The following is a 22,233-nucleotide window of genomic DNA, read 5'->3' as shown; positions in this document are numbered from 1 at the left end:
TATATGTGAGTACAGTATATAGTGATATTATATGTGAGTACAGTATATAGTGATAGTATATGTGAGTGCAGTATATAGTGATAGTATATGTGAGTACAGTATATAGTGATAATATATGTGAGTACAGAATATAGTTATATTATATGTGAGTGAAGTATATAGTGATAGTATATGTGAGTACAGTATATAGTGATAGTATATGTGAGTGCAGTATATAGTGATAATATATGTGAGTACATTATATAGTGATATTATATGTGAGTACAGTATATAGTGATATTATATGTGAGTACAGTGTATAGTGATAGTATATGTGAGTACAGTATATAGTGGTATTATATGTGAGTACAGTATATAGTGGTATTATATGTGAGTACAGTGTATAGTGATAGTATATGTGAGTACATTATATAGTGATAGTATATGTGAGTGCAGTATATAGTGATAGTATATGTGAGTACAGTATATAGTTATATTATATGTGAGTGCAGTATATAGTGATAGTATATGTGAGTACAGTATATAGTGATAGTATATGTGAGTACAGTATATAGTGATATTATATGTGAGTACATTATATAGTGATAGTATATGTGAGTGCAGTATATAGTGATAGTATATGTGAGTACAGTATATAGTGATAGTATATGTGAGTGCAGTATATAGTGATAGTATATGTGAGTACAGTATATAGTGATAGTATATGTGAGTACAGTATATAGTGATACTATATGTGAGTACAGTATATAGTGATATTATATGTGAGTACAGTATATAGTGATATTATATGTGAGTACAGTATATAGTGATATTATATGTGAGTACAGTATATAGTGATAGTATATGTGAGTACAGTATATAGTGATATTATATGTGAGTACAGTATATAGTGATATTATATGTGAGTACAGTATATAGTGATAGTATAATATGTGAGTACAGTATATAGTGATATTATATGTGAGTACAGTATATAGTGATAGTATATGTGAGTACAGTATATAGTGATAGTATATGTGAGTGCAGTATATAGTGATAGTATATGTGAGTGCAGTATATAGTGATAGTATATGTGAGTACAGTATATAGTGATATTATATGTGAGTACAGTATATAGTGATAATATATGTGAGTACAGTATATAGTGATATTATATGTGAGTACAGTATATAGTGATATTATATGTGAGTACAGTATATAGTGATATTATATGTGAGTACAGTATATAGTGATAGTATATGTGAGTACAGTATATAGTGATAATATATGTGAGTACAGTATATAGTGATAGTATATGTGAGTGCAGTATATAGTGATAATATATGTGAGTACAGTACATAGTGATAGTATATGTGAGTACAGTATATAGTGATAGTATATGTGAGTGCAGTATATAGTGATAGTATATGTGAGTACAGAATATAGTGATATTATATGTGAGTACAGTATATAGTGATAATATATGTGAGTATAGTATATAGTGATATTATATGTGAGTACAGTATATTGTGGTATTATATGTGAGTACAGTATATAGTGATATTATATGTGAGTACAGTATATAGTGATAGTATATGTGAGTACAGTGTATAGTGATAGTATATGTGAGTACAGTATATAGTGATATTATATGTGAGTACAGTATATAGTGATAATATATGTGAGTACAGTATATAGTGATATTATATGTGAGTACAGTATATAGTGATAGTATATGTGAGTACAGTATATAGTGATATTATATGTGAGTACAGTATATAGTGATATTATATGTGAGTACAGTATATAGTGATAGTATAATATGTGAGTACAGTATATAGTGATATTATATGTGAGTACAGTATATAGTGATAGTATATGTGAGTACAGTATATAGTGATATTATATGTGAGTACAGTGTATAGTGATAGTATATGTGAGTACAGTATATAGTGATAGTATAATATGTGAGTACAGTATATAGTGATATTATATGTGAGTACAGTATATAGTGATAGTATATGTGAGTACAGTATATAGTGATATTATATGTGAGTACAGTGTATAGTCATAGTATATGTGAGTACAGTATATAGTGATATTATATGTGAGTACAGTATATAGTGATAATATATGTGAGTACAGTATATAGTGATATTATATGTGAGTACAGTATATAGTGATAGTATATGTGAGTGCAGTATATAGTGATAGTATATGTGAGTACAGTATATAGTGATAATATATGTGAGTACAGAATATAGTTATATTATATGTGAGTGAAGTATATAGTGATAGTATATGTGAGTACAGTATATAGTGATAGTATATGTGAGTGCAGTATATAGTGATAATATATGTGAGTACATTATATAGTGATATTATATGTGAGTACAGTATATAGTGATATTATATGTGAGTACAGTGTATAGTGATAGTATATGTGAGTACAGTATATAGTGGTATTATATGTGAGTACAGTATATAGTGGTATTATATGTGAGTACAGTGTATAGTGATAGTATATGTGAGTACATTATATAGTGATAGTATATGTGAGTGCAGTATATAGTGATAGTATATGTGAGTACAGTATATAGTTATATTATATGTGAGTGCAGTATATAGTGATAGTATATGTGAGTACAGTATATAGTGATAGTATATGTGAGTACAGTATATAGTGATATTATATGTGAGTACATTATATAGTGATAGTATATGTGAGTGCAGTATATAGTGATAGTATATGTGAGTACAGTATATAGTGATAGTATATGTGAGTGCAGTATATAGTGATAGTATATGTGAGTACAGTATATAGTGATAGTATATGTGAGTACAGTATATAGTGATACTATATGTGAGTACAGTATATAGTGATATTATATGTGAGTACAGTATATAGTGATATTATATGTGAGTACAGTATATAGTGATATTATATGTGAGTACAGTATATAGTGATATTATATGTGAGTACAGTATATAGTGATAGTATAATATGTGAGTACAGTATATAGTGATATTATATGTGAGTACAGTATATAGTGATAGTATATGTGAGTACAGTATATAGTGATAGTATATGTGAGTGCAGTATATAGTGATAGTATATGTGAGTGCAGTATATAGTGATAGTATATGTGAGTACAGTATATAGTGATATTATATGTGAGTACAGTATATAGTGATAATATATGTGAGTACAGTATATAGTGATATTATATGTGAGTACAGTATATAGTGATAGTATATGTGAGTACAGTATATAGTGATATTATATGTGAGTACAGTATATAGTGATAGTATATGTGAGTACAGTATATAGTGATAATATATGTGAGTACAGTATATAGTGATAGTATATGTGAGTGCAGTATATAGTGATAATATATGTGAGTACAGTATATAGTGATAGTATATGTGAGTACAGTATATAGTGATAGTATATGTGAGTGCAGTATATAGTGATATTATATGTGAGTACAGTATATAGTGATAGTATATGTGAGTACAGTATATAGTGATATTATATGTGAGTACAGTATATAGTGATATTATATGTGAGTACAGTATATAGTGATAGTATAATATGTGAGTACAGTATATAGTGATATTATATGTGAGTACAGTATATAGTGATAGTATATGTGAGTACAGTATATAGTGATATTATATGTGAGTACAGTGTATAGTGATAGTATATGTGAGTACAGTATATAGTGATAGTATAATATGTGAGTACAGTATATAGTGATATTATATGTGAGTACAGTATATAGTGATAGTATATGTGAGTACAGTATATAGTGATATTATATGTGAGTACAGTGTATAGTGATAGTATATGTGAGTACAGTATATAGTGATATTATATGTGAGTACAGTATATAGTGATAATATATGTGAGTACAGTATATAGTGATATTATATGTGAGTACAGTATATAGTGATAGTATATGTGAGTGCAGTATATAGTGATAGTATATGTGAGTACAGTATATAGTGATAATATATGTGAGTACAGAATATAGTTATATTATATGTGAGTGAAGTATATAGTGATAGTATATGTGAGTACAGTATATAGTGATAGTATATGTGAGTGCAGTATATAGTGATAATATATGTGAGTACATTATATAGTGATATTATATGTGAGTACAGTATATAGTGATATTATATGTGAGTACAGTGTATAGTGATAGTATATGTGAGTACAGTATATAGTGGTATTATATGTGAGTACAGTATATAGTGGTATTATATGTGAGTACATTGTATAGTGATAGTATATGTGAGTACATTATATAGTGATAGTATATGTGAGTGCAGTATATAGTGATAGTATATGTGAGTACAGTATATAGTTATATTATATGTGAGTGCAGTATATAGTGATAGTATATGTGAGTACAGTGTATAGTGATAGTATATGTGAGTACAGTATATAGTGATAGTATATGTGAGTACATTATATAGTGATAGTATATGTGAGTGCAGTATATAGTGATAGTATATGTGAGTACAGTATATAGTGATATTATATGTGAGTACAGTATATAGTGATATTATATGTGAGTACAGAATATAGTTATATTATATGTGATTACAGTATATAGTGGCATTATATCTGAGGACAGTATATAGTGATATTATATGTGAGTACAGTATATAGTGATATTATATGTGAGTATAGAATATAGTTATATTATATGTGATTACAGTATATAGTGGCATTATATCTGAGGACAGTATATAGTGATATTATGTGTGTACAGTATACAGCTATATTATAGGCAGGGGCAGATTAAGGGTACCATGGGCCCCGGGCACTTTTTCAGGTCTGCTCCCCCCCCCCCCACGCGAACTCCGAAGACGCTGTACCGTATATATTTGCAGATTTCTGTTTAGGCGGCCACAGACCTGGCACGGTTTTAATTTAGCTGTAAAAGCGGAATGAGCCATAGAGAAGAAAGAAAGCAGAATACTTTGAGACACTGAAGTGGTCAGGAGCTTTATAACTTTTTTATTTTTACGTCAATAGAGTGGTGTGTGAAGGATTATTTTTTTGCGGGAGGAGTTATAGTTTTTATTGGCACCATGTAATGTAACATATAATGGGTGAATTGGAAAAAACTAAGATTCCTTCATGGTTTTTTGGATTTCGTTTTTACTGTATATATTTACCTTCTCTTCAGGTAAAAGTAGATTTAACATATACTTTTACCTTAAGGCGGGATTCACACGACCGGGTCCCGCCCGAGTGTCGGCCGGTAAAATTGGCCATTTTGCCTGGCCGGTTTGCATAAAGTTTTGCATCCTTTCCGGGCCGGGCAGATCTGGACAGTGACATCAGCGGCAACTCCTGAAGGGGAATCCCCATGTGTTCGGGGATTCCGCTTCAGGAGTTTCCCCTGATGTCACTGCCCAGATATGGACAGAGACATCAAGCGCTCTGTCCAGGAGCGGAATCCCCGAAAACACGGGGATTCCGCTCCTTCAAGGAGCTAAAGTGGGGCTAGCACATAGCAGAGCAGGGAGATACCTCCCTGCTCTGCTATAGTGGCGTCGCTACAGTAGTAGTAGCTACAGCAGCTGCTAGCGGTGCCATGGAAGGTGTCGCCGGGCCAGGGCACTTTTAAAACAAGCAGGGGAAGGGAGCCAGCGCAGCCATTCGTCCGAATGGCATCAACTCCTCCTCCTCACATGCACTCTGCGCTGTGAGGAGGAGGAGACAGAGCGCAAGCCACGGAAAACCCGGCCATCACTCGGGACACATTCCGGTGACGGCCGTGTATTACCCGGCCCCATAGACTTCTATGGGAGCCGGGCGGCCGGGTACCCGGCCGAAAATAGAGCATGTCCTATTTTTTGACGGCCGGTTTTCCCGGCCGTCAAAAAATCGGTCGTGTGAATAGCCCCATTAGGGGTCTATTATTCCTAATGCAGCCGGGTGCCGGCCGATTTATGAACGGCCGGCACCCGGCCGGGAAACCCTGTCGTGTGAATGAGGCCTAAGAGAAGGTAAATATATACAGACCCAGAACCAAGCTCAATACATAAATACAGCCCCAGAACCAAGCTCGGTACATATATACAGCACTAGAACCTAGCTCAGTACATATATACAACACCAGAAAAAGCTCAGTACATATATACAGCACTAGAACCAAGCTCAGTACATAAATACAGCCCTAGAAGCAAACTCAGTACATATATACATCACCAGAACCAAGCTCAGTACATATATACATCCCCAGAACCAAGCTCAGTACATTGGTTCTGGGTATCTATTACACTGTATACACTGCGCTCTTGAATATAATAGTACTATACACTGCGCCCCTGAATATGTGTGTGTGTGTGTGTGTGTGTGTGTGTGTGTGTGTGTGTGTGTGTGTGTGTGTGTGTGTACAGCAGACAGCATATCTATTGCACTACGACCCTACAAACTATGGATAGGATTAGAAACAATGGCTCAGCGCAGTATCACACATGATAGGATTAGGTACAGTAGCTCAACAGACAGTATCACACATTATAGGATTAGATATAGTAGCTCAACAAACAGTATCACACATGATAGGATTAGATATAGGGACCAGCTTGCTGACATTGCGGTTTTCAGCGCTGGACCCAGAAAAGGTAAGTATAAGAATTGTTTTGCTTTTTTATGTGTTACTAATTCTTTTTGTGTGTTTGTGTTATTTTACAGGTTCGGTTGTTGGACTACATTGGATTCGAGGACTACTTCAATGGTAGCGGTTTTTTTTTCTCAATAAAATGGTTAATGAGGGCTGTGTTTGTTTTTTTATTTCAATAAAATATTTTTTATATGTCCTTGTATTTTTTTAAACTTTATTATTACCGCCTTATTAATAGCTGCTGGCTGATTGACAACATCCATTACTAAGGCGAGGCTTAATGTTAGCAGGCAGAGAGGCTAACACTAACCCCCATTACCCCGGTACCCACCGCCACCAGTGGTAGTGGGAAGAGCCGGGTACGAACCAGTAGCGGGGCAGCCACAGGCTGCTAATATCAGCCTGGGAAAGGCCAAAAATAGTGACCCTCCCTCCCCCTGGTAATGCTAGGCTGCTGCTGTTGTATCTGGCGGGGTCCCCCCCATTTTTCATAACCAGCCAGATACAAGAAAGCAGCAGCAGGTTAACATTACCAGGGGGGAAGGGCCACAGTTTTTGGCCTTTCCCAGCCTAATAATACCAGCTTGCGGCCGCCCCATTGCCCGACTATCACTACAGATGGTCAGGTACTGGATGATACCCGGCTTTTCCCGACAGCCCTGGTGGCGGTGGGTACCGGGGTAATAATGGGGGTTAGTGATAGCCTCTGCACCGGCTAACACTAAGCCTCGCCTTAGTAATGGACGCTGTCAATCAGCCGGCGTCCATTACTAAGGCGGTAATAATAAAGTTTAAAAAACAAACAAAGACGTAGAAAAAATATTTTATTGAAATAAAAACCACCCAGACAACCCTCATTAACCATTTTATTGATAATAAAAACGCCGTCATCGAAGTAGTCCTCGAATCCGACGTAGTCCAACGACCGAACCTGTAAAAAAAAAAAACACAACAAAATGATTAGTAACACATGTGCTAGGCTTAGATACAGGGCCCATGTGTGATACTGTCTGTCAAAATACAGGGTCCAGCAGACAACAGTAATCTTATACAGTACATGTGGTAGGCTTATATACAGGGCCCATCAGACAGGGTCACATATGGGCCATGTATCTAAGCCTACTATGTGCTTAGTAAGATGCTTAGATACAGAGCCCAGCAGACTGGATCACACATGGGCCATGTATCTAAGCCTACCATGTGCTTACGTAAGATGCTTAGATACAGGGCCCATCAGACAGGATCACACATGGGCCATGTATCTAAGCCTACCATGTGCTTATGTAAGATGCTTAAATACAGGGCCCATCAGACAGGATCACACAAGGGGCATGTATCTAACTAAGCCTACCATGTGATTGGCTTAGATACAGGGCCCAGCAGACAGGATCACACATGAGCCTTGTATCTAAGCCTACCATGTGATTGGCTTAGATACAGGGCCCAGCAGACAGCATCACACAATCTGTGATCCTGTCTCATGGGCCCTCTAAGCCTGCAACATCGTAGGCTTAAAAGGGATTGTCCAGTCCCTAAACATTGATGGCTTATCCTCCCCGGACCCCCGCCAATCACCTGTTTTGAAGGGGCCGCAGCGCTGTTACGTCAGCTGCTTCCCCTTCATTTCACTTACTCGCTCACACTGTGAATCGCCGACACGGATTCACAATGTGAGCAAGTGACCGGAATGAAGGGGAAGCACCAGCTCTCATATGAGCCCTGCGTCCCCTTCAAAACAGGTGATTGGCGGGGGTCCTGAGAGTCGGACCCCGCCAATCAGCTTTAAACAGACAGGGATATGAAACCTACCCTGCTCTTCAGCCGCGGCGGATGTCCTGACTCTGAACTACAGGATGGTGGTGACGTCATGCGCTGTACACCGGAAACAGGAAGGTAAGTACTGTAGTTACTATAGTAACGAGCCCGCGGCTCCCGTTACTATAGTAACTTTTTACTGTGTAGTGCGGCCCCTGTCGCTACGCCACTGGTTGGGTGAGAGGTCCCGCTTCACTCCGGCTCTCTGAACCGGCTGTAATTTTAACAGCCGGTAAGGGAGAACTGGGGCGAACTGGGGCGAACTGGGCCCCCTTCCAGCCTCGGGCCCCGGGCACTTGCCCATATTGCCCTCATTATAATCCGCCCTGATTATAGGTGTGTACAGTATATAGCAGTTGTATTTACATATACAATATATAGCAGTGTTATATGTAAATATACAGCATGTTTATATATAGTGTATATGTAAACAGTGTATATATATATATATATATATATATATATATATATATATATAGTATGTGGGGGTATTTTTATATGTACAGTATTATTAGTGTTTACAGTATATGGTGGTATTATTAATGTAGACATTTTATATAGGTATTGTTTATATATAAAATATATGGTGGCATTATTTATGTGTGTATTATGGGATAAGCTCCTGTCCTGTAAGTGCAATGTGTAGGTGTCCCAATACTTTTGTCCATATAGTGTGTTTTATGTCAGAAACCGCTTTGAAGAATTGACGTGCTTGAGTGCATCCAGGGGACGCGTATACGTCTTCTTCTCTGGACTTGTCATCACTATAGACGCTCTCCCCCTTATATAACGCTGCTCCACATACCATCCGCCTCTTATTATAACTATCCCTATCACACTACACTCATTACCATATAGACCACACCCATCATATGTCCTCAGCCCATCAAGCCACGCCCCTTAGTGAAGAACAGCTTTGAGTACCAGCTCTTCTCTGCCGCGATAGCCCCTCCTCTTCCTATCACCATGGGATCAGTTTTCTGTATCCCTCCGCCGGAGCAGAAGATGCGTATAGTCCTGCCCCTTCCGTTATCAATCCCTCCTTGAGAGAGAAAGTACTGCAGGATCCGCCGGCCGGTAGAGAACCTTTTCTGCGCGGCTCTAATCCTCTGAGAGCAGGTCTCACTCTCCCCCCCACTCCGCCATCATGTCCCGGGAGAGGTTTCCAGCCGCGCCTAAAAGGAGCTCTGACAAAGCCAACAGGTGCGAGGTTAAAAGGGTGTGAATAGCTGTGCTCCCGTACAAACAATGAGGGCTGCACGCTGCATGGGGAACTACAAGTCCCAACCTGCCTTCCCATATTAAAATAGAGGGGTCCTGCGGTTTGCCTGTCCCTGGCGCGCTGCGGTATGTGATCGATTGTGTAGGACTCGCCCGATGATTCCTACTGTACTACACTATGCGGAATATTAACCGCTGGTGAGTCTGATATATAGATCTAGGGCAATTCCACAATGTAGGGTTTTATAGGGGTGCCACCCCCATCTCAATATAGGGCAATTTCACAATGTAGAGTTTTATAGGGGTCCCATCCCTCAATATGGGGCAATGCCACAATCTAGGATTTTATAGGGGTGCCACTCCCATCCCTCACTATGGGGCAATGCCACAATGTAGGATTTTATAGGTTTGCCACCCCCATCCCTCAACTATTGGTTCTTCCCTGTCATTTATAAACGTGAGCACTCAAGTTTCCTTGCTGTATTTTCCCACATTTAGGCCCATTACACGACCGTGGGAAAACTGCAATACGGTCTGCAATTATGGACCGCCCGATTCTATTGTCCGCGGACACCTTCCCATAGTGCTACGGAGAGGTGTCCGTGCCGGGAAATACACAGCATGTTTCCGCGGCCGATAGAACCGGGCGGGTCCATAATTGCGGACCATATTGTGGTCTTAGGCCCCATGCACACGACCCGCGATTGCGGCCACGGCCGACTGCCACCCACATTTTCGGGCCGTGCTCCCAAATAAATGCAAAGAACGGACATGTTCCATAATTTTCGGTACAGTTCCACGGCCTGGACACCCACCCGTAGCGCTACGGAAAGGTGTCCGCGTTGAATGAAAGTGAATGGGTCCATGCTCAGGTGAATCCAGCCTAACACTGCCATATGCATGAGACCTTACTCTTTTATGACGTGACTAAATGAAAAGTTTTTTTTGGGGGGTCAAACATTGATAGCCTATCCTTAGACTTTGATCAGAGGGGGGTCTAGCCCCTGGGACCATCGCCAATCATCAAAATAAAGGCGCCACTGTCTCTCCTGCTGCATCTTCGGGTCCTCTTAGGCTGGATTCACACGAGCATGTTCGGCCCGTAAAGGACGGAACGTATTTCGTCCGCAAGTCCCGGACCGAACACACTGCAGGGAGCCGGGCTCCTAGCATCATAGTTATGTACGATGCTAGGAGTCCCTGCCTCGCTGCAGGACAACAGTAGTTCCACGGAGAGGCATAACTATGATTCTAGGAGCCCGGCTCCCTGCACTGTGTTCGGTCCGGGACTTGCGGCCGAAATACGTTCCGTCCTTTACGAACCGAACATACTCGTGTGAATCCAGCCTTACTCTGCCCGATACGGACCATGTAAACGAGCGCCGCTCAACGAGGCAGCTCGTTGATCGGCGCTCATTTGCTGTTTTTACAAGGAGCAATGCATGGGAATGAGCGATCGTTACTACGACCGCTCGTCCCCATACATTTCTATCGTGTCGGCAGCACGTCTCTCGGTTTACACAGGGACATATTCTGCCAATGACGATAATATTTCATGCTACATAAACTATACGATTAGCCAATGAACAAGCGTTTGCTCATTCATCGGCAGATCGTTGCCCTGTTTACACAGTGCAATGATCAGAAACGAGTGTTCATATATTCTCGTTGACCGATAATTGGCACGCGTAAAAGGTCCTTTAGTCCCATTTGTGTGTTTTATTTCCTTAAAATTGCAGCTGTTTGCGATGCACTTATTGGCTGCGCGTTTTTTACAGGCGAAACACATGAGCCTCACAACAGTAGGATACCCATTGGGTGTAATTGTTTATATATTGTCACTTCTTCTCTACAGCTTAAATGAACTCGCTACAACCACCCCATGCAAGACACCCATTCAGCTGTTGCATGAATTTGGAATCAAGACCGGCAGCCCCCCTGTGTACACCTTCGAAAAGGCTGATGGACAAGCCCATAACCCAAGCTTCACATTTCGTGTTTCTATAGGAGAGATATCGTGCATAGGTTTGTAACAAAATTATATATATTTTTTTATAATAATACTGAAGACCCTACCTTTATTAGCCAGAACAGATAGCTACTCTGGTGGACCCAACGCATTTAATACGTTCATGGCCAATCACTTGAATGGGCAGCATGTTCACACGGACTATTTTCAGCCGTTTTTCGGGCCGTAAACGCCCTGAAAAACGGATAAAAATACAGGGGCTGAATGACTCCAAACATCTGCCCATTAATTTCAATGGGAAAAACGGCGTTTCATTCCCACTGGGCGTTTTTTATGCGCCCATTTTTAAAAACGACTGTGTCAAAAAAACGCCTCGTAAAAAGTGCATGTCACTTTTTGAGCCTTTTTTGGAGCTGTTTTTCATTGACTCAATAGAAAAACGGCTCCAAAAACAGCCGCAAAAAACGCTAGTTGCTGAAAATCAGGAGCTGTTTTCCCTTGAAAACAGCTCTGTATTTTCAGCCGTTTTTTTTGTTAAGCATGGGAATGTTACATTTCCTCTGTAGCGACCTCTGCAGGGGAAACGTAATGCCGGGTGGGGATTCCGATAAGAGTCGTAAGACAACCCCTTTAACATCCAAGTACTCGTAGGCAACAAGACAGATGTTTGTTTCCAGTAACCAATCAAACCTAGGATGTCTGCGTCCCACAATGTCAGGGAGTAGCAGGGAATGTGAAAAAGACAACTGGTGTTTCAACAAACAGGGAAAACAAAGGCAAGTGAAATATCAGACAGAGAAGACAAATATTTTAAAGCGTACCTGACTTTTCAGAATAAGCGGTCATATGTACATGAGGAATAACACTATTTCTATTATATGACTTGTATTATATATTATTTAGCAGTTTTCCCCTCAGCATTCTCTTTCTCTAAGGGCCTGTTCACATCAGCGTTCGCTTTCCGTTCTGGTGTTCCGTCTGAGTTTTCCGTCGGGTGAACCCCGCAACGGAAAGTCAAACTGAAACGACAGCTTTCGTTTCCGTCACCATTGATATCAATGGTGATGGAAACCTTGCTAATGGTTTCCGTTCGTCACCATTCCGGCAGGTTTCCGTTTTTCTGACTGAATCAATAGCGCAGGCACTTTGATATCCGGAACCCCGGAACGGAAAGCCAACACTGATGTGAACAGGCCCTTAGACCTTATTCATGTGAATGTTGGATACAACCGTGTGAAACAAAGGCCGTCACACGGACCTATGTAACCCAATGGGGCTGTTCACACGGCTGTTGTTTCAGCGGAGCGTGTGAAGAGTCCCTGAAAAAACTCTAATCTATGGGGGATGCGTGATAACGCGTCCCGCAGGGAACAGCACGGATGCACCTTGGACATGAAAAACTAGTTTTTCACGTCCGTGGTTTGCAACGCTCGTGTGAATCTAGCCTAATTCTCAGTTTTATCTAAGCTAGTGGACGGAGTCTAGCGGCTATCATGTCTTCTATACACTGCACACACAGAAGAAGAGATTCATACTCTCCTATCTCTATCTATAACATATACAGTATATAGAAGCTTCAGCAGCATGGAGGAGGTTATACATAAGTACAGACCAGTATAGTTGAGAATCCAGCACTAGGATGACATAGAACGCTTACAAACAGCCTGTGTCTCCTCTCTTCTCCCCCTCCCATCTCCATAGACCTTTTTTGAACAGCGTGTCTGTGTCTCCGCTTTCAATAAACTCCCTCTTCCCTCTCCATAGACTTCTATGAGCAGCGTGTCTGTGTCTCTCTCTTCTTTGCTCCTTCCTCCTGCTTCCTTCTCCATAGACTTCTATGGGCAGCATTTGTGTCTTTCTCTCTGCTCCTGCTTTCTGCTCCTGGACATCAGATTACAGGAAGGGAGACACCTAGTGGCAGTAACTTCAAACAAAATTTGCATGGATAAAACTAATACATTTTAACAGTAAGTAAATTACATAGTTGATATACATTAGGAATATATATCAAGCAGATAGCACTTGGCAGCCACATAGAAGTGAATGGAGCAGTGGTCGAGCATGCGCACTACCGCTCAATTCGTTATGGGGCTCCCAGGAATGGCAAGGTAAGCCCGTTCTCATGATCAATGTGGATCCCAGCGGTCCACCAATCAGATATTTGTCGTCCATTCCTGTGGATAGGTGATAAATAATGATTATGGCAAAACCCGTTTAAGGTTTTGGTTACTCTATTGAAAAAAGGATTTACTATAAAAAGTCTAGGTGTAGCCCTACCTGTACGGTCTATTCAGACGTTGCGGTTGAGAAGCGTTTAGAACCGCATCGGAAAAAAACTTCATCCGAAAAATGCATGCATTTATACCACGACTTGGTCCTTTTTTTTATGCAGTTGCATTTTTTACTGCATCAAAAAAATAACCAAATTGCGGTAAAAATGCATGCTGTTTTTGGTTGTAGCCGCACCTCAACTGTAACATGTGACTATGGACCCCTTAGGGTGAGGGGAGCGAAGTAAGGAGGCAAAGAAAGCAGGATAAAGAAGGGTGTGTGGTCACTCTGGGCGATCAGGCTGAGGAATCGGTAGTTCACGTGAAGCAGACCGCGCTCAACGACGACGTTCCAAGAGGACCAAATAAGCAAAGACTTTTTAATGTTCATCCAACAAAATAGGGCTGAGATTTTGGTTCATTATGTAGCAGGAAAGGCTTAGGGTTATGTGCCAGGAAAAATCAAAACTCTCTTTGGATAGTAAAACTTTCATCGCTGATAGGAAAATGTAAATACATTCTGGTTTGATCACAGTTTGCAATGTTGCAGCTTCCCTCCCTTCAGGTCAATGTGGAAAAGTGTAACACAAACGGCACTAAATCCCGACATGCTGTGGTCTTAAAACGAGGGAAAATAACACCGTATCCCGTTTAAAGCGTGTGGTTTCCAAGTGCACTACATAAAATCCCATTCACTAGATTGTAACATATGGCAGCTGCAAATAATGTGCGACTGTGGCAAAACCCCAGCATGTGAATGCAAGCTACGGCCCTACGCACACGACCGTAGATTTCGTCCGTAATTGCGGACCGTAATTACTGTACGCAATTATGGAACAATCATTTCTATTGACCATGAACACCTTCCCAAATATTTGCAGGAAGGTTTCCGGGCCGTAGAAAGCCTCCGCAAAAGATAGGACATGTCCTATCTTTTGCTTTTTACAGACTATACTCCCACACTTTATATGGGGTCATGGGCTGAAAATGCCCCCTTAGAAAAAAACAAAAACTGGTTTGTTAGGCTGAGTTCACATAGGGCGGATACGCTGTGTAAAAGCACGCAGCGTATCCGCCCTGTGCACCGCAGGGAATTCCAGTTCCAGTTTTTCGCATGGAGTGTCCACTGCAGAAAACTGCAACATTAACCGCCCTGCTAGCATGACGTTTCAGTCTGCAGCTGCAGCGGTCACGTGGGATGAATCAGGAGCTCACTGAATTCCAGCGTGGTCCTGTAATAGGACGCCACCGTTGTAACAAGTCAGTTCATGACATTTCTTCCCTCCTAGATATTCCACCATCAACTGTGAGTGATATTATTGCAAAGTGGAAGCATTTAGGAACCACAGCAATTTAACCACGAAGTAACAGACAACGTAAAGTTAGGTAACAGGTTTGCCAGGCGCTGAGGTGCATATTGCATAAAAGTCGCCAATGCTCTGCTGACTCAATAGCTGCAGAGTTACAAACCCTCTCTGGCATTAACATCCGCACAAAAACTGTGCCGGGAGCTTCATGGCATGCTTTTCTATGGTTGAGCAGCTGCATACAAGCCTTACATCACCAAGCACAATGCCAAGCGTCAGATGGAGTGGTGTAAAGCCACCACCACTGGACTCTAGAGCAGTAGAAACTTGTTCTGTGGAGTGGCAAATTACGCTTCTCTATCTGGCACTGTTATAGGGGGCACTGTGTGGGTGAATTCACTGTATAAATTGATATAAATATAATTGTGCTCCCACAATATGAAAAAATTAGAAGGTTCACTGAAGTGACAACTGAGTAAAATATACCTTTTAATAGTAACTCGTTAAAAAACAGGGGTAACACACCACTGTGAAATGAGCCCCACCGTGAAAATTAAAAAACGTATTAAACAGAAAACACTGAGTCATTATGATAGATATATCTCAGTGTTTGTAACAATATTTGTCTGGAACCAGCATATATCCTGGGCACAGCAATAGTACAATCCCCAAAAGAAACACCAGTGTCCGAAATAAATCACCGGATCTCCTAGTGCTGGGTGTAACACAAGGTTACTGTCCCCTATGCAGACATTCCATATACAATAGACGACCCTACGCGTTTCAGATACTCATCCTCAGGGGTCCGTATCTTGGTAACTCTGGCCTCATCACCAGCGATAATAGTGTTCAACAGCAGATATTCTGCTGTGCGTCACGGGAAGATGCACGTATCGATGTCAACGGCATACTTCATTGCAGGCGCTGGGTTACTATAAACACCTAAACTCCACCCCTCGTATTTGGCGGCGATACATGAACTGACCAATCACAACACCCTCTCGATTCGTGACACCTGCCCATGTGACCCCCCGCCGTCAGCTGACAGCCAGGGGTCATCATCGACCGCATCATGCCGAACGCGCAGGCGCAGTAGAAGCCAAGGACGTGTCGCCCGGACTGCCAAGTAAGAGGAAGGTAAGCGCAAAACGATAATTTATTTTCTAAGTATATCTTGCGGGACAGTTACCCACCGCAAGTGGACTACCCTACAACGCAACTCTTAAGCTAATAAACACATATTAGGTGGACAAGTTTACTGAGTCCCTTCCATTTGAAAAATCTGACAAAAGATCTCTTTATGTGTTGGCTGGCCAATATGGCCATATCGAACATAGTGCACTATGCAAATGGAATTCACCCACCCACAGAGGCAACCCAAGGTGAAATTTGGCCACCTTAAGGGGAATGGTATTGTATATTAAATAAAACACGTATAATTAGTCTGCTCGTTTAAACCCGCTGGTTGTATGCATGCCAGTCTATGGATCCATTGGGCTTCTTTGCGTAGAATTAGGTTGTCCCAGTCACCTCCTCTTTTTGGGGGTCTAATGAGTTCAATTGCTTGAAACTTTAAACATGCTGCATGGCCTTGATGTTTAGCATGCACATGCTTAGATATTGGGGTGTCCCTAACATGGATAATATCTCCAACATGCTCCCTTATCCGGCGTCGAAATTGTCGTGCTGTTTTACCCACATAGTTTAGGGGGCATGGGCATGTAATTAGGTAAACCACCCCCGCTGTTTTGCAATTGACAAAATCCCGAATGTTGTATTTTTTCTGTGTTGCAACACTGGTAAAGCTATTCCCTTTGAGAATGAAATCACAAGCTTTACAGCTACCACATCTAAAAGTGCCTGGTATTTGTCTATCCAGCCACGTACCCCTAGGTGTAATGGGGTCAAAACAACTGTGTGGGTGCCACCGATATGGGAGTGGCTGGCACTGTTATTAGGAGTACTGTTGTGGCAGGCACTGTGTAGCTGGCTGTAATGGAGGGCACTGTGCGGCTGGCACTGTAACTGTATGTGCGGTTAGTGTGGCTGGCGCTGTTACGAGGGGCAACTGTGGGGCTGTACGAGTTCTAATTTAAGCAACTTAAAGGAGCAATCCAGACAAAAACTGTTACTGTATTAGGGCCTGTTCACATCACCGTTCATTTCTGTTCCGGGGTTCTGTCCGAGGTTTCCGTCGGGTGAACCCCGCAACGGAAATTGAAACTGATAGCACAGCTTCCGGAGTCGACTACGCTATTGATTCCGTCGGAAAACCGGAAACCAGCCGGAATGGTGTCGAACGGAAAGCATTAGCGATGTTTCCGTCACCATTGAGATCAATGGTGACTGAAACGGAAGCTGTGCTGTCACTTTCACTTTCCGTTGAGGGGTTCACCCGACGGAAACCTCAGATGAAACCCCGGAACGGAAATGAACGGTGATGTGAACAGGCCCTTATTCCTAGTGGAGACTATTGCTGGTATTCTCTCTTTGGTGTTTGAATCCCAGCACCGACCCCTCAGACCCCGCACTAGACATAACACAGTGCATCAGTTTTACCAAGGTTGCTCTCTATTTTTTCCATTTGACCATTGTGGCAGATCTGCCAGTATATACCATAAATATCTGATAGGTTTGGCCCTCCAGAGAGGAGGAGATGAGTTGGCCATGCATGCAACTTTTTCCATTATAGTTTATATGTGTTATGATACGCTCCGCTACATAATTATTCATGTGTGGCCAGCTTATCAGCTATTCTCTAGAGGACCCCCATTTTCCCAATAGGTGGGAGTCCTAGAACTGGAACCCACAACTATCAGACATTTATGGCATATACCATCAGTATACTAGAAATATCTCAGATCGGAATACGCCTTTAAATTAGAGCCCTGGTTCAATCTGACAATGTGGCCCTCTGACCAGGGAAGGTTGTGCAGCCCCCGGTCCAGTGTAAGTTCTGCAGTCTGCTGTTTATTTAACATGTTAGAACATTGATTTTTTTTTTTATTTGGCTTCTACGTTTTTATGCTTAGGAGCCAAAAGTTATTTCATTAGCCTGGAGCCCTGTAACACAAAATTGCTTTTCAGAGACCAGAAATTCTAATTATTCTAATCTGAAAATGTTGTGCTTTTAGGAAATCTGAATCGAGCAGACGCCTTTAATGCATTCATACAGAGAGAACTCCACTACATGTGTTTCTATTAGTAATAGCAGCACAGTTGTCCTGGTTGCTGAACGCAGCGTGTTATGTAGCCATATAAGCCTTGTATGTGTGAACAGCTGTAGCTCTTGGATGGAGTGATGGGAGTGGTAGATGACTTTCATATTTACTGTCCACCCTCACTCACTCAGTCTGGGTTGGGGACAGAAGCCGCGCAGTTGTGATGTCTGAAAAAACGAATCAACAGACAAAGAAGCAAGGAGGTGAGATCTGCGAATTCTCCATATCAGATGTGTACATAGGTTTCATAGGGGTGGGCTGCATGGGACGGGCAAAATTGTGTTGAGAGAGAAGGGTTTAAGTAAAAGTTCTGAAAAAAGTTTTCTTCAACAGAGGCCCATTACTTTGTAAACCTGTGACTTCATTTTAGTTGGCCTCATGCACACGGCACTTGTATGGAGTCTGAGTCCCTGCTGCTTCTGCCCTATGGCGTCTCTGTACGACTGCATTACAAAAATATTCTCGAATACCCCCGTACATTCATACAGATTCCGATGAAATCCGTGGCATACGGTGGTACAGCATGGCCCTCGCAAAGTTTATGAGCGCTGTGTTATGGCTTTGCAAAACCCTGGGGTTGTATGGCGCTGTAATACGATAGTTTGCATGAGCCCGTACTATTATTTATACATCTTGCCGTGATTTAATGTTTTTTTTTTTTTGTTTTTACTTCTAACATATCCAGCACTGAATATTACAAACCTCTAACCACATGTATCCTGAGAAGTTGAAAAATTTGAGATTTGTCGAGAAGAAAAAACAAAAGGCTTCAAAGGTTTACATAGCCTTTAAGTTCTCTGTGACCTTGTAGGTTGTTGAGGCCCCTGGTTTGTATAGGGATTGTTCCTGATCCCAGGACACTAGACAAATTGGTCTGCATGCAATACCCAAATATGACATCATTACATACTGGGTTATTGTTATATATGCAACTTCTAAATATGTTCTTCAATGAGGCTGCAAAGTATTAGAACGCCGCATGTGACAGTGGCAGAAACATATTGGAATTGAGAATGGAAATGGTCACAAAGTAACCAGCTTAAGTCTTACAGAAGTAGCGCACAGACTTGTAATCTGACGTTCCCTTTGTATTTCCATAATAAAAGATTTTACAAATTTGGCCAAAATTTTATATATTCGAGATGTCATTTAAAATTATAGAAGATTGTATCCTTGTCTATTGCAGCACTGAGGTCTCCTGTCCTGTCATTATACCAGAGCTGTCTTCTATGGTTTACTTGGTGATTCCCAGTAAACAGTTGTACGTGTTATAGAGAAGATGATTTGATACATTAGAAATAGAACAGATTACATGTAACAATTTTTTTTGGGGGGAAAAATTAGCAGGTGTTATTCTTCTGATATTTTAGTTCTGCTCTCGATCGTCACAGAGCGTAGAATCCCCTCCGACAAGAAGTCATTGCCTCATTCCAGATTTTGACAGTTTTATAATCTGTACACAAACACACACACTAAATACTTCTAAATCCATAAACATTAATATGGAGTTGGTCCCCTTTTGCAATTAAAGCAGTTTCCACTCTCTCTCTCCTGGGGAGGATTTCTACAAGATTTTGGACAGTGTCTCTGTGAATTTTTGCCCATTTATCCAGAAGAGCATTTGTGAGGTCAGACAATGATGTCTCCGATCTTGTTCATCCTAAAAGTGTTGGATGGGGTTGAGGTCAGGACTCACCCAACCATGTCTTTATGGACCTTACTTTGTGGATTGGGGCACAGTCATCTTGGAACAGAAAAGGACCTTCCCCAGACTGTTTCCACAAAGTTGGAAGTATACGATTGTCCAAAATGTCTTGGTATGCTGAAGCAATAAGATTTCTCTTCACTGGAACGAAGGGGCCTAGGCCAACCCCGGAAAAACAACCCCATAGCATTATCCCTCCTCCGCCAAACTCTACCCTTGGCACAATGCAGTCAGGCAGGTAACATTCTCCTGGCATCTGCCAAACCCAGACTCATCCATCAGACTGCCAGATAGAAATTCGTCACGCCACAGAAGACGTTTCCACTGATCCAGAGTCCAGTGGCGCCGTGCTTTACACCACTCCATCCGATGCTTGGTATATGGATATAGCTGTTCTATAGAGCTGGTCTTTCTTAGAGGGCATGTCCACCTTTGCAACTGTTTTCCCTATTGCTCCAATGTATCTGAAATAAAAATAAAAAAAACACTTTGCAGATGGTCTTAATTAAAATGATTGTACGTGTTCTACAGCTTCTTTAAAGTTCTATGTGTCTCCATGGTGACAGACTACAAGCAAACTATGTAGTCTGATCCTGCAGTCATACTCCTTTGCATTTGTCACTGTCTTGCAAACTATCAAATGTTTTTAGCAAGGAGTGGGGGACAAACAGGAGACGAATATGACTGCAGGATCAGACTACACAGGGTTTGTTTGTAGTTTATAACCATGGAGATACATAGCTCTGCATAGGAGCCGCAGACACAAAACTGTAGAATATTTTTAATCAAGACTATTTGTAAAGTTGCTTCTTTATGGATTTCAGATACATTAGAGCATCTTCAGAAATGCACATACCCTTTAAATTTGTGTGGAACGTACAATATTGTGATCAGACTACTGCTGGCTCTAAATCTGTCAATGAAAAAATGGTATTGGTGATGTAACCTAATTTTTTTGTTTTTTTTACTCATGCTGGTTTTAATTGCATTGGGTGTCCTGAGAAGTCCTACCTGTGACGACAAAGGGGGAGTAGGAAGGTTTCAGGGAATATGGTGTCCTATTGACAGGATGTGGCTCTCGTAATTTTATGTCTTCATTTAGAAATGACCCAGTCGCAAATTACGTCTTAAAGGTTACTCAGGCGACTTTGCCAATGGATTAGTTATGTCGGATGGAAGTCATTGCGTTTCCTAAACAAAGTAACATTTTCAAGTTTTTCTTTCTGTGGGGCTCTAAGTCTCCATTGCTTTCCATCTCGGTGACCTTGGTCTGTCATCTGCAAGTTTCAAGGATAAGATCAGTTCTCTTCAAACGAGAAGATGTGCTAACTATATCTTATATATGTTGGTTTCACGGTCGTGAGAACTATATATGCATTTTCTGGCCGTAATGCAGATAAATCTAAAACCTACCAAGCGCTGTTAATTGTACTGTGTGTAGAAAGAAAATAAAGTCTTGGGAAGCCCCATTCACTGGGAAAGGACCGTTTCTCTATAGAAGGCCATTTCCTGCTTCAGTGACCAGCAGGGAAGAATCGGCAAGGGATTGAAGATGCCTTTACTTGGTGCGCCGCTTCCTCCCGAGACGGAGTAGGTCTTTTCTTTGGTCTGGCACTAATTACAGGAATGCTGAATACAGAACCGGCGCCTACTCCATGTTTAAGAAGGCGGCAACTTCCTGCCCAGGAGGAAGCACATGCTACAGAGGAATGTTAATAGCCTACTACACCATTGAATTCTATTATTTTAACTAGAACAAAAATTAGGAATTTATTTTGGTTTTTAGAGATCTTTTTTTAAAGGGACACAATCACAGCCTTTAAAGGGGTTGTCCCACGACAACAACTTAACACCTATCCACAGGAGAGGTGATAAGTGTTTGATCACTGGGACCCCCACTGATCAAGAGAACGGGCGACCCAGAATCAGACCCCACACTGACCTGAATGAACAGAGCTACAGGTCATGCATGGGCACCGCGACTCCATTGATTTTCTATGGGACTGCCGGGGATAGCGGAGTACAGCTCTCTCCAGCAGTCCTTAGAGAATGAATGGAGCAGTGGCGCACATGCGTAACCTGCTGCTTCGTTCATA

General features: G+C 41.2%; 1 protein-coding gene across 1 annotated transcript in view; it reads left to right on the top strand.

The window, feature by feature from the left end:
* The first annotated feature begins 9,432 nt into the window (after positions 1 to 9,432).
* The window catches only part of PRKRA (protein activator of interferon induced protein kinase EIF2AK2), a 31,098-nt gene continuing 18,297 nt past the window's right edge, over positions 9,433 to 22,233 (top strand). Inside the window, exons 1-2 of the mRNA XM_075829522.1 lie at positions 9,433 to 9,647; positions 11,521 to 11,690. Coding sequence (XP_075685637.1) covers positions 9,592 to 9,647; positions 11,521 to 11,690 — 226 coding nt within the window. The 5' untranslated portion in view covers positions 9,433 to 9,591. The remainder of the gene's footprint in view (positions 9,648 to 11,520; positions 11,691 to 22,233) is intronic.

Source organism: Rhinoderma darwinii, chromosome 6 (assembly GCF_050947455.1).
Source record: "Rhinoderma darwinii isolate aRhiDar2 chromosome 6, aRhiDar2.hap1, whole genome shotgun sequence".
Classification (NCBI taxonomy): domain Eukaryota; kingdom Metazoa; phylum Chordata; class Amphibia; order Anura; family Rhinodermatidae; genus Rhinoderma; species Rhinoderma darwinii.
Note: the sequence above shows the minus strand (reverse complement) of the source record. Positions and strands in the feature narration are given on the sequence as shown.